Source organism: Podarcis cretensis (genome assembly GCF_951804945.1).
Source record: "Podarcis cretensis genome assembly, chromosome: 1".
Taxonomy (NCBI): Eukaryota; Metazoa; Chordata; class Lepidosauria; order Squamata; family Lacertidae; genus Podarcis; species Podarcis cretensis.
The window spans coordinates 23,401,988-23,414,522 of NC_137170.1; the positions used below are offsets into that span (position 1 = coordinate 23,401,988).

Consider the following 12,535-nt stretch of genomic DNA (forward strand, 5'->3'; position numbering starts at 1 on the left):
ACGTTCTTCTGTTTGGTGCCTTATTAAAATAGTTTCCAGACTTTCCACCATTCATATGGACTTGTCAAGGGATTCCTGCACACCTGCACCAGAACCCTAGCATGTTGCAAACGAGTCTTTTGCATGTCCTTAGGTGCAAGAGAGCTGTTGCCAGGCATGCTGGGCCTTTTTGAGGCTCTGTGCATGGGCTCCTGGAATACATAAAATGCTCTGCTGTAGGTGTACATTGCTAAGCTGTCTTTTAGAGATGACTGTCTCCTGTTACTGATGTTCTCCAGGGTCCTCCAGAATGCAGCATGAAAAACAATGCTATTCTAAGTCCCAAGGCGGTGCTATATATAATACATCTGGGAGCATGTATCTGCATGAATGATCTATGTGGCCACAAGGGCATGTCAGTCAGGGAAGAAACAGCGTGCCTGTGAGCCAGCTTCCATTCAAGAAATAAGCCTGAGATTCCAAGAGAAGCCAATAAGCACCTGTGGGAATCTTGAGGTGCATCACTACAAGTGTGGCCGTCCCTGAGAGCAAGAATGCCAACAAGACGGGTGATATAGGGCATTCTCCCTTGCAGTGGCCCAACTTTGGAATGCTTGCCAGGTGCAAAGAGAGAATTGCCTGGTGCAAAATCTCTCTTTTCAGCAGCAGCTAAAGACCTTTTTTATTCAAACAGGTATTCCTAGTTTGTGCAGCTTGCATTACTTGTTTTAATCTAGCTTTTGTTTCTGTCACATGCTGGTTATATTGTACCTTCTATTGACTTGATTGTTGATTTAAATTGGTGTGAGCCATTCCGAGAGGCTTTCACTCAAAGAGTGGTCTATTAATAATCTTAAATAAATAAATAAATAAACCACAGCAAAGCTGCAGGCACAGACATTATGATCCGTGTTAGCATCATGTGAAGACGTGTGCTAGGGCAAAGGTGGATAACCCTCCCCCCACCCGGTCTTTGGGGCTCTATGTGGCCATCCCAGCATCTCTGAATTCTCCTTAGGCTGCATTCCCTTCCTAGCACATGCCCCTCATGAGCCATGCCCTGTGTCCTCCTTGAGTGCTTTTGCTTGGCTGGAATTGACCTGCTAGCTAGATGGATGATGAAGAGATATATCTGATATATGTGGGTGCATAAAGTCTTGAGTTCTGCATATCTGGCAGGTAGCCTACCATACAACTGCAAGAGTCGCATCCATTGCTCCACTCCCTTTCGATTCTGGCCATGCCCAACACTGGCATGAGGACCCTGGAAGCTTCCCTACAACTGAGCATGGCCTTTGGGCTGAAAAGGGCTCCTTGCCCTCGCGCTGGGGTAATTTTGAAAAGGCCTAACTGTGTCAGATGTGATTGGGTTGCATCCAGCTATGTTTTACTCAAACCAGACCCACTAAAATTCATAAACCTAAATTAGTCATGTCCATTGATTTCAGTGGGTCTACTCTGAGTAGGGCTAACATTAGCTACAATTCTCAGAGAGTAGTGAAAGAAAAAAAGAAAGAACTGGAAAATATTATATAATTCTGCTTGAGACTGTGGGAGCTGGCTAACTTACCGTCTATTTCTGATGTTCTGGCATGAGTACCATTGTTTTTGGAACCAAAACTGCCTCTCTCTCTCCCTCTCCCCCTCTCTCTCTCCAGTTCTAGCTACAGGTAGGTAGCCATGTTGGTCTGCCGTAGTTGAAGTTTGTTATTAGTATGAGCTTTCGTGTACATGCACACAAAAGCTCATACCAATAACAAACTTAGTTGGTCTCTAAGGTGCTACTGGAAGGAATTTATTTAATTTTGTTTCTCTCTCACACACCCACAACCACCCACATCAAAACAGCCCAGTTGAAAACTGAGCATACTCAGTTGCCACAGAATGGTGATTGGCTCTTGGGCAAGGACCAGGACATAAAAATGGAACAGAATGCCCTGTCATGAAGGAGAGTATGGCTGGATGACTTGGGGCAGAAAAGAGGAGTGTTCCCCATCACAACATTTTGTTGCTGGTGCCAGTTGTCAATGTATGGAGAAACACTATCAGAGAACAATATTTCTCGTCAAGCTTTTGTCCAGCTCCTGTCTGCTTAGCCTTACCTTTCCACAGCAATGGCAATGAAGGGTCATCACAGCTAATGTCAAAAGATTCATTACCATCTTCCAGTTCGCTGTTGACAGTGTTGCCATTGCCAACATTCATGCTTTTGATAGTAAAGAAGTTCTGCATCTTCACATTGTACCTAGATGGATAGAGGGAGAAAAATGCTAACATTCTAATGGCAGATAGTTGACTTCCAGCAATCTTTTATATGGCACTTTCCAGTGCTTGTTACCACTGTGAAAAGGGTAGGTTGAGACACAGCTATTTGCCAAAGGCCACCCAGGGAACATCACTGGATGATGAATGCAATACACTTTGGCCGTGATCCAGCCAAAATTAATCAGTTTTACAGCATTGATTTTCAAGTGCAGAACTAAGAGCATGCCTATGTATCTCCCGCTAAATGCAATGGGGTCTAAAAGTACATATGCTTCAGCTGGATCATGACTTATGCTTTTTATGGGTACATATACAAACAAAAGGTATGCATGCAACAATTGTGTATATTAGGTAAAGGGACCCCTGAGCATTAGGTCCAGTCATGACCGACTCTGGGGTTGCGGTGCTCATCTCACTTTATTGGCCGAGGGAGCCGGCATACAGCTTCCGGGTCATGTGGCCAGCATGACTAAGCCGCTTCTGGTGAACCAGAGCAGCACACGGAAACGCCGTTTACCTTCCCGCCAGAGCGGTACCTATTTATCTACTTGCACTTTGATATGCTTTCGAACTGCTAGGTTGGCAGGAACAGGGACCAAGCAACGGGAGCTCATCCCGTCGCAGGGATTCAAACCGCCGACCTTCTGATCAGCAAGCCCTAGGCTCTGTGGTTTATCCCACAGTGCCACCCGCGTCCCTTTATTGTGTATATTACACAGGTATAAAAGCCATGTAATATACATGGTGCATTGCTACATGAACACACACTATTACTAATGTCCTATAGCAGCTCTCCACATTTCAGACAGTGTTCTCTCCCAGTTCCAGCCCTAACTGGAGGTGCAGCAGAATTGAACCTGGGACCTTCTGCATCCAAAGCAGCTACGCTACTACTGGGCTAGGGGCCTTCCCTCAAACAAGGCACAATCCCTGGTTCAGATGTAATGTGAAGCCAAGAATAAAGGTTTGCTTTCTCTGCATGCAAGTGGGTAGAACAGAGCCCTTTTATGTGTGATCATGGCAAACCATTAACTATTGTTCAACATGGCAAGCAAACATGACCATTGTCTACTTCTGCTCTATGAAATAAAAAAGATGAACAGCAACCGAAGAAGAAAGAGAGAAAACATCTCCCATACACATCAGACTTTTGATCTTTCTCAAGATCAAACCTTTCTCCTACTGCAAGTCATGTATTTACTTACACTGGGTTATATCTAATAGTAAAAAAAGTAAAAGGTAAAGGACCCCTGGATGGCTAAGGCCAGTCAAAGGCAACTATGGGATGTGGCACCCATCTCGCTTCAGGCCAAGGGAGCCAGCATTTGTCCGCAGACAGCTTTCTGGATCGTGTGACCAGCAGGACTAAACTGCTTCTGGTGCAACAGGAGACCTTGATGAGTGCCAGAGCGCAAGGAAACACCATTTGTGATACCTATTTATCTACTTGCATTGCCATGCTTTCGAACTCCTATGTTGGCAGGAACTGGGACAAAGCAATATGAGCTCAACCTGTCGCATGGATTCGAACCACCAGCCTTCTGATCAGCAAGCCCAAGAGGCTCAGTGGTTTAGACCATAGTGCCATCCAGTCCTTCCACTGATTAAAGTTTCTTTGATCTAGAGGATACCAAATTCCCTTCCCCCTTGCAGTCCGCACACCACACCAAACCACCTTGTCCTAGAGGGTCCCCTAACTAGGAATGGGTGAATCCATCAGTTTTGATTCCTCTCAGCTTCTCATTTTTCCAGTCTTAGTTTCAGTTCTCCACATTTCCAAAGCAGCTTGTTATGCATATTTGTACAGAGTGGATGGCTGGAAAACTGCATTACATATTTCAGCGTAGTGTAAATGTCATAGGATGGCTGTTTTTAAGTTTCCATTTGTTTCAGAATTGGATAGGTTTGCCTTCAAATGCAAACTGAATCAAATTTCTTCCTCGCCCCTACCAGCAATCATTTGGAGTAGATTTGGAGGGGAGGGTTTGGTTAGCTTAAGGAGACAATGGAAGGCAAGAAACCCACTTTCCAGAGAAGTATTTCTTCTTAGTTGCAACTCCCTTCAGTACTACAGCAGCCTCCACAGGGCCAAACTACTAACTCTCTGTGCTTTTTTGCACACAATATATATCCAGACAAAAATCTATCCAGCCTGGGGAATGTTACAGCAATAAAAGGAAAAGGTGATGTTATCTGAGTAATCATTAGGCATGCATTAAATCACAATGCACCCCCAGATTAACAATAGCCAAACACAATTAAAGAACAGTGGGAGAAAAGAAAAGTACTTACTTCATGATAAGTATATAGAACGAATACATAATGATGAGCACAAGACTTTCCCACCTCAAAGAAATAAAAAGAAGGAAATTAGTAAAGTACCAGGTGCAATTAGCAGTGCTGTCACTAGGCCACAAAGCATACTTTTCTTCGGAAAGCACCACTGATACCACTGCGAGCAATTATTTTCTGCCTTTTGTGTGTGCAGGGCTCCCATTGTTCATGCAAACAGATTTGCCTCTTTGGGGCTTTTTGTTGCAGGAAGCAATTCATAAATTTAATAAGCTAACTAAACTAACTATTGTCATGGGCAAAAGCTCTTTGCTCCCCCTTTCCCTTTGCACCTCATCTCATTATTTGCATTATTTGGAATTTCGGATCCCAATTTGTTCATAATTACTTTTTTTGGCTTGTTGGGCCTTTCATCTGTTTAGCCTCTTCTCATGCCATCCTTTCTGCTTTCAGCTCCATTTTCTCTGTTGCCCAGTGTTACCTTCTGAACTGGCATTCTCTAGGTCTAACAGCCTCTACCACTCTGCTTGCCAAACCATTTCCCTCTCCTGAGACACCTTTCTTCAGCAAAGACTTCCCTGAAACACTGTAGCATCACTTTATTCATTTATCTAATGCTACGCGACCTTCACCTGCCCCTTCACCCTGGCTAACCATTCACTTATTTCAATCATCGGCATTGCAATGACAGAATGGGCTCAAGCCAGGGGTCTCTCTCTTGTCATATGGCCCAAAATACTTAAGACAAGGTTACATTCTAATCCTCAATCCATGTGCAAGAAATAAGAACCACAGCTTACCATACAATTTTCTCATCATAGATAAACTAAAAGGGAGGAGAAAGGAGAGCGAGAAAAGAAGAATTATATTTCTCTAGAGCAATTTAACGAATTTCCAGTACATTACACAGCACATGAAAAGGCTTAACAGAGGCAGATATTAATGTCGGGCATAGAATCGTTTCTGGGTAGAAAAATACTTTCAACCACTATAAATGTTTGATACTGTATAACTGTTGTGGCAGTCAAGGCCAAATTCAACACCATATCTAAACTGGGTGTTTGTCACGAAGAGTCGGACACGACTAAATGACTAAACAACAACAAGGTGGCAATTATATTGTACGGATGCAGATCCAGACTCACAGATGGTGCATTAGGTTTAACAGCACTGAGTATATGAAATATTACACACAGGTGTATCATGAAGCCCTGGCATTTTTTTTCTCATTTTTTAAAACATATTTTTTATTAAAGATTTCTTGGTTTACAAAAGTATGTGCAATGTCTCTATTGTTTCCCTGTTTAGGGAAGTTTTTTAATGATAAAAATAATAATAAAGTTTTTAATGATAATAATAATAATAATAATAATAATAATAATAATAATAATTTATTTATTTATACTCTGTCCATCTGGCTGGGTTTCCCCAGCCACTCTGGGCGGCTTCCAACAGAATATTAAAATACAATAATCTATTAAACATTAAAAGCTTCCCTAAACAGGGCTGCCTTCAGATGTCTTCTAAAAGTCTGGTAGTGCCACTACCGAACTGATCCTCAGGAGGGGGAAGGGTTGCGGGCTCACGTCCCCACCCACACTCCCGCGGGGCTGACGCCAGCCTCGCGGGAAGCAGGGAATTCCCTTAATTAGCATTCTCCGCACCATCAGCCAATCGGCTGGCGTTGGGGGCGGGCCGATCTAAGGCCACTTAAGGCCGGGGCGACCCTGGCTCACCCCTTTTCTCCGCTTCATCAGCTGCAGTTTCCCACCCACCCGCCCTTTAGGTTTGCCCTTGACTTTGCTATGGGCTTCGGCTGGTCGCCGCAAGGGGCCTGGTAGGAGTTTTTCCATTTGGCTAATTGGCTGAAATTCTAAGCCACTTGGTTTTTTCGCCTACCTCGTAGCAAAACGTCACAACTCCTTGGTTTTGGCGGTTAGGCATTGGCTGGGGTATTGTCATGCAAATGAGGTTGGGGGGGAGGATTGCCATCACCTCCCCCAAGGCTTGAAGGGTAGTTCGTTAAAGGACTCCGAGGGGCGTCGCCTCATCCGAAACCTACGGAGGCTAGGGCCTAAAGCGCGCCCCCGAGCGGTAACCCCTTGGGGAGCGCCCAGGGATATGCATCTCGGGTGGCTCCCCCTGTTGGTGCTTAACCCTTCCCGGTTAGACCGGATAGTCTCTTAGGGGCCAATGCCTAAAGCCAATACCCCTCTTACCTGTAATCAATAAAGTTGAGGCCATTTTCGCCCATTAACCTGAATTCTTGTGTCCGTAGTCTTTATTTATTCAACCTGTGGGGGGGCGGGATTAGCCACGCAATTGTTTTTCTCTTTGACATCTGGTGGGAGGGCGTTCCACAGGGCGGGTGCCACTACTGAGAAGGCCCTGGTTCCCTGTAACTTGGCTTCTTGCAGCAAGGGAACCGCCAGAAGGCCCTCAGCGCTGGACCTCAGTGTCTGGGCAGAATGATGGGGGTGGAGACGCTCCTTCAGGTATACTGGACCGAGGTCTGATGACTGAGGTTTTAATGTATTTTTAATCTCCTGTTGGAGGCTGCCCAGAGTGTCTGGGGGGACCCAGCCAAATGGGATGGGTATAAGTAAGTTGTTGTTGTTACATTTTCTACAGATCAGTTTCACTTGTTGAGACATTTAGTGTTACATTAGAAAGAAAAGGGGGAAAGAGGTGGAGGGGGGGTATGGTGAGTGGGGGTGGGGTCGGGTGGCAATGTTTCTATTCTACTTGACGTATGTATTATTTTTTAAATAAAAAGCGTCCCTGGGAAGGCTGTAGTTTTGAGTAGCAACATTGCAGGTTACTTTACTCAACCATTTCTAAACTGGTCTCCCAACGTCTTCCCCACTCCTGTTGGAATCTGGAGATATGTTTTTAATATTGGTTTTTCACTTGGGGGGGGGGAGTTAAGACTTTATTCATGTATTTGCATTTGCATGCACTTCTCCCGTACAACAGAATGCAGTTCCCTGCTCTGGGAACATTGTGAGAATGGCAATTAGATCCAGCCAGCCAGAGCTGCTTGAAGCATTGTTGCTCCCTCTACCACTGTCAGCTGGGTTAATCAAAGTGCCGCCAGAGACCATCTTGCCCAGGGCCCTCTCAAACATGGAGCATCATAAGTGGGAGGACTTCCAGTTCCAGTTGAGAATGGGAACAGCAGCTAGATTCACAGCTCAGTAGTTTTTTGAGCTTTTAAATTTAGTTTTAAATTTAGTTTTAAGCATCATAAGTGACCTCATCTACTGATTTTTCATAAGAAGTCCTAAAACAAACAAGAACTTTCTGGTGACAACAGCACTTCTCAAATTCAGGCCCTTCACCACTTCATGGAGGAGCAGGTCAAAAATGGAAACTTACCGCGATAAGCACGATCACAGAAATGGTATAGTAGACAGAGTCCCTGAACACAGACCACCAGGTGAGACGGACCACCTGGAAAGAGGACAGAGTTACTCCAGAATTACTCCTTAGCCATCCTTTCATCTTAGGGTTTTAAAGGACTGATTCTGAAAATACCTGGTTGTATAGCTTTACTATACATGAGCAATGCTAATGAACAAAGCGCCAGTTCACATATGCAAGCACATCTCTCTGTTTGCTCATCACATATGACTTCGGACAAGATAGCCAACCTGGTCCTCTCCAAATGCTGTTTGATGCCAACTCCCATCATTTTTGACCATTGGCCATAATGGCTGTGGAGGATGGAAACTGTAGTCATACAACCTCTGGAGGGCACCATGTTAATGTAGTAAGAACCATGCTAATATGGTCTATGGGTTATTTCAATGCAATCCTGCCCACCCAACACAACATGCATGGTCTCTTACCTTCTTTTGCTATCAAAGAAGGGGAGTTCTGGATCTCAAGGGAAAGGGCCAAAATTGCCAAAATTCAGTAGTAGGTAAACCATGCGGAGCCACTACCAGATGGGGTAAGCAACAGGGAGTTACATGGACTGATGGTCTGACTCAGTATTAGGCAGCTTCCTATGGTCCTATGTTCTTATGTTTTAAGAACCACATGGGAGACATCAGAAAACAGTAGCCACATGGGTATTCATCCAGGGTACCCTACCACATTGAATGAAACCCCTCATACGATAGGACGGGGGAACTGTTGGCCTTCCAGATGTTGCTGAACTACAATGCCCAGCAAGCCCAGCAAGCATGGCCAGTGGCCAGGGATGATGGGAGTTGTAGTTCAGAAACTTCTGGAGGAACAAAGGGTTCCCCACAGCTGCTGTGGGATATTCAGGGCTATTACGGAAGAACTGCTTCACTCTGACGTAAGAAAAATTCTGAACAACACAGTCTTAATTCTGTCTGATTAAGCACCCACAGGGAAAACAGTTATACAGTGTGATGCTTTGTGGGAATAATTCAAAGTTAAGGACACTTTTAAATCCCACCAACAACCACAGGATATTGAGCATATGCACAGGTCTTTTCCAGTGAAAGCAATGGACTTTGAAGTGCTTCATTTTGGCTGGACTGCACCTCTTGTTCATTACAATTTACCATGAAAGTAGAAATATTCAGGTTTGCAAAGTAGAGAAAGGGCTATGTGCTCAGCTGAATATAAGGAGAAACATTAGGTACTTCTGCTATTCAGATGAGTATTCCAAAGAAGTAATTCTTTAGTAATTACGAGTATTCTAAAGAACATTCATCTGAATAGCAGAAGTACCTAATGTTCTCCTTATATTTGAATGAACATACTGTGCTTTTTCTCCATGTCAAAGTTGAATATTTCTACTTGTTTGGTAAACTTTAATGAATGTCCATTAATATTTTAAGAACAGGTGCAACACACACACACACACACATACACACACACACACACACACACGTTCCCAAGGAAGGTCAGTGTCAACAAAGCTACAGGGGAATATTCTACAGTTCTTTGTGACTCAGCCTGCTGTGTTGGAGAGAGGTACTCTGGAAAGAGGAAGAGCAGATTTCCCGCCAGAGCCGAAAAGCACCTCTGGAGAGAGGGGATTTTCACTGGGATTGTAATGTGGGAGGGAAAAGTTAAAAAATGTATATGCCATAATCCGAAACCTGCTGCTTCCCTCCAACCCTTATTTAATGTTTTTAAAAGAATTGCTCAAATACAAGTGCCAAGTTTAGCATCAGATTCACTTTGGTCAACATAAACTAAAGCAAGCTCAAAACTTACAGCACATTTGTTAAGTCTCTTGTTTCTGTGAATAAGGCCAAAAGAAATGCTTCCCTTAAGAGGCAGGACATGAATCCAACCATTAGATATGGAACTACATCACAAGAACTGAGGATATGTCTCAAGCCAATATTTATTTTTTTTATAAACAAGTGTCTTTATATTTGCACACACACCAGCTGGGTTTGCACATAACACTAAGTCATGGTTTATTTTAACCACAGTTTGTTCAACGAACCACAACAAATCTTACAGTGGAACAAACAAGTCATGGCTTGTTCCTCCAAAGTTTGTGTTGTTTTCCAGGTTGCTCTATAGCTTGGTGAACACCCGAGCAGAGGTGTCCATGTAAACCATGCCAAAGCAAGACTGTTGGGGTTGGATATACCACCCAACCATAGTTAAATAAGCTATGCTTCATAAACCAACAACAAACCACGGCTTCACAATATGGGTTATTACTAGAAAACAAACCATGGTTAGTCTGCTGGGCTGGGTTCAGATGAAAAAACAAACCACACTTTGGTTAAAGAAGCCAGGACACTGCGAAGCTACTTCAAGTTGATTCATTTAGGTATCATCAGGAAATGAACAGAGCTTATTATGTTCACAATCACATAATTCCTTTGATTTTTAAATAAGATTTACTCCATATTATATTATCTGATTTACCCTCCTATGGAGAAGTAATGGTAAAGAAAATGAAAGCAACCTACTAACCTGTCCAGCAAAAAGTCCACAGACCCCAATAATGCAAAGAATATTGAAAACGGCTGAACCAACAATGGTTCCAACTCCTACATCACCATGAGTGATAAACACACCTAGACAGAGAGAAAGAGAGAAATGAAGGAGGGGGTTAGTACAGTAATAGATATGCTAAAAATAACAACTAAATTACACGATCCTTGGGAAGGGCCGTAGCTGAGTGGCAGAGCATCTGCTTTGCATGCAGAAGGTCCCAGGTTCAATACCCACCATCTCCAGGTAGTGCCTGAACCCCTGGAGAGCCTCTGCTGATCAGTGTAAACAATGCTGAGCTTGATGGTCCAATAGACTGACTTGGTACAAGGCAAATTCTTACGTTCCCAGAAGCTGTGCCAGAGGAGTAGTAGTATGACGAAACATCAACAGCAGCAGCTACTTAAAGAGAGGGAGGTCCCCAAAATAATATACATTATTACGTGGGAGGGGCCAAATGCTGCTTAGAGTGCTGGAACCCCAAGAACAGGGAAAGGGAGCATATAGCCCACCAGATTTTGTTGTAGTACAACTCCCACCTTCTCCAACCATTGGCCAACAACATCTGGAAGCATGGAGACGAGGAGCAGCATAAGGATTTGGTGAATAAATGAAGGGGGGAGAGGGAAGGGTACAGAATCGAAGCAGGGGAAGCAAGAGGAAGGATGCACACAGATTAGCATATGAGTCTAACGAGGAAAGCAGAAAGACAAGAAAGTATGTAGAAAAACTGAGAGAAGTCTGCATTTAATGCTAAAGTTCACTTTGGTGCATAATGAAATAGAGACTTGGATGTGAATTTAAGGAAGTTCACAAGGAAAAAGTTTCTCCTTCTCTCAACAGCCAACAGCACCTCCCCCTGTTAGCCAAAAACATCCCCAAAGGGGTGAAGGCCCTCTTGGACATTGTGTGTGGCTGAAGTGTAGCTGACTGTACAAACATAAGTTACATCCATCGTTCCACCCATATTTGCCTCTGGATCTGCCCTCACCAGTTCCCCACCCCTGACCCAGTGTATGATTACTGTGTGAAGTAGGCTCCCACTTGAATGTCATTAGGATAGTTATTTTGAATACCAGTGGTCCATCTGTGTAGTAGCCACCTTAGTACCCTTTCCTTTGGAAAACTGGTACATATGAACACTACAAAGGAGATATCTTACCTATGACAGATGCAAATAACTCTGGCGTTGAGCTTCCTGCAGCCATAAATGTGGCTCCTGCAACATCTTCGCTCAGATGTAGTTTCTGAAAGAAACATTTGGGACCCATTATTCCAGTATGTGATTGGCAGCAATGCTAAATCTTAAAATGCCATTCTTGGCTGACATGGCCTTCAGATGCTGGGGTGAAGCAGACCGCAAACAATTAGAACTAAGAATGGAAGGATTTGTCCATTTTGGTTCTCTCGGTTTCACATTTTTGCAGTAATAAACACATTTTTTATGATATGCAGTTTTGATTAATGTCTTGCTTCACATATTGTTTCAGAAAGTGTGACCTTGGTAGATTCAGCTTCAAATGAGACCTGAATCAAACCCACCCACCCCCATTCCTGGTTAGAATAAACAGTCCCGTGTTTGATGTGAAGGATGAAATAATATAGGTTCCATTTTGTCAGACAGGGATGTACCTTCTCCCCCTTAAGTCTACCAACTGTGAATGCATAGGTTTTGAAGAGCAAAAATCCTCTTTTACGTACCTCACATATTTTTTCTAAAGATGGAACAAAGAAATCATCACACACAATAGCCAAGGCATAGAACATATACAGAGCCTGTGGGGTGGAGAAAAAAACAAGAATATATTACAAAATTTGGTCACAAGTGAAACTCACTTAGTACTGAGTACTGATCCTAATTAAACAAATGAACCCCAAACTCAACTAACAACTGAATCACTTAGAAAGAATCCCCAATACAAGTACCAAGTCTTTGCGGCAGCAGTGGTGATGGTAGGAGCTGGAGTCTAATAAACATTTGTTCCCCATTCCTGTTCTACTGTGTACTCCCTTCCTTCAGCCACTTTTCACCTAGGTCCCCTACCCTTAGCTTTCC

The 12,535-nt window shown here is 43.6% G+C and overlaps 1 protein-coding gene across 2 annotated transcripts in view; it reads right to left on the reverse strand.

Moving 5' to 3' along the window:
• SLC24A4 (solute carrier family 24 member 4) overlaps nt 1-12,535 on the reverse strand; it is a 109,743-nt gene that overhangs the window by 17,965 nt on the left and 79,243 nt on the right. The window contains exons 4-10 of one of the 2 annotated variants that reach the window (XM_079948578.1): nt 12,181-12,255; nt 11,642-11,726; nt 10,459-10,562; nt 7,915-7,989; nt 5,337-5,362; nt 4,537-4,590; nt 2,082-2,224 (exon numbers count right to left, since the gene is read on the reverse strand). In XM_079948578.1, coding sequence (XP_079804704.1) covers nt 2,082-2,224; nt 4,537-4,590; nt 5,337-5,362; nt 7,915-7,989; nt 10,459-10,562; nt 11,642-11,726; nt 12,181-12,255 — 562 coding nt within the window. The remainder of the gene's footprint in view (nt 1-2,081; nt 2,225-4,536; nt 4,591-5,336; nt 5,363-7,914; nt 7,990-10,458; nt 10,563-11,641; nt 11,727-12,180; nt 12,256-12,535) is intronic. The other variant, XM_079948579.1, reaches the window with a different exon arrangement.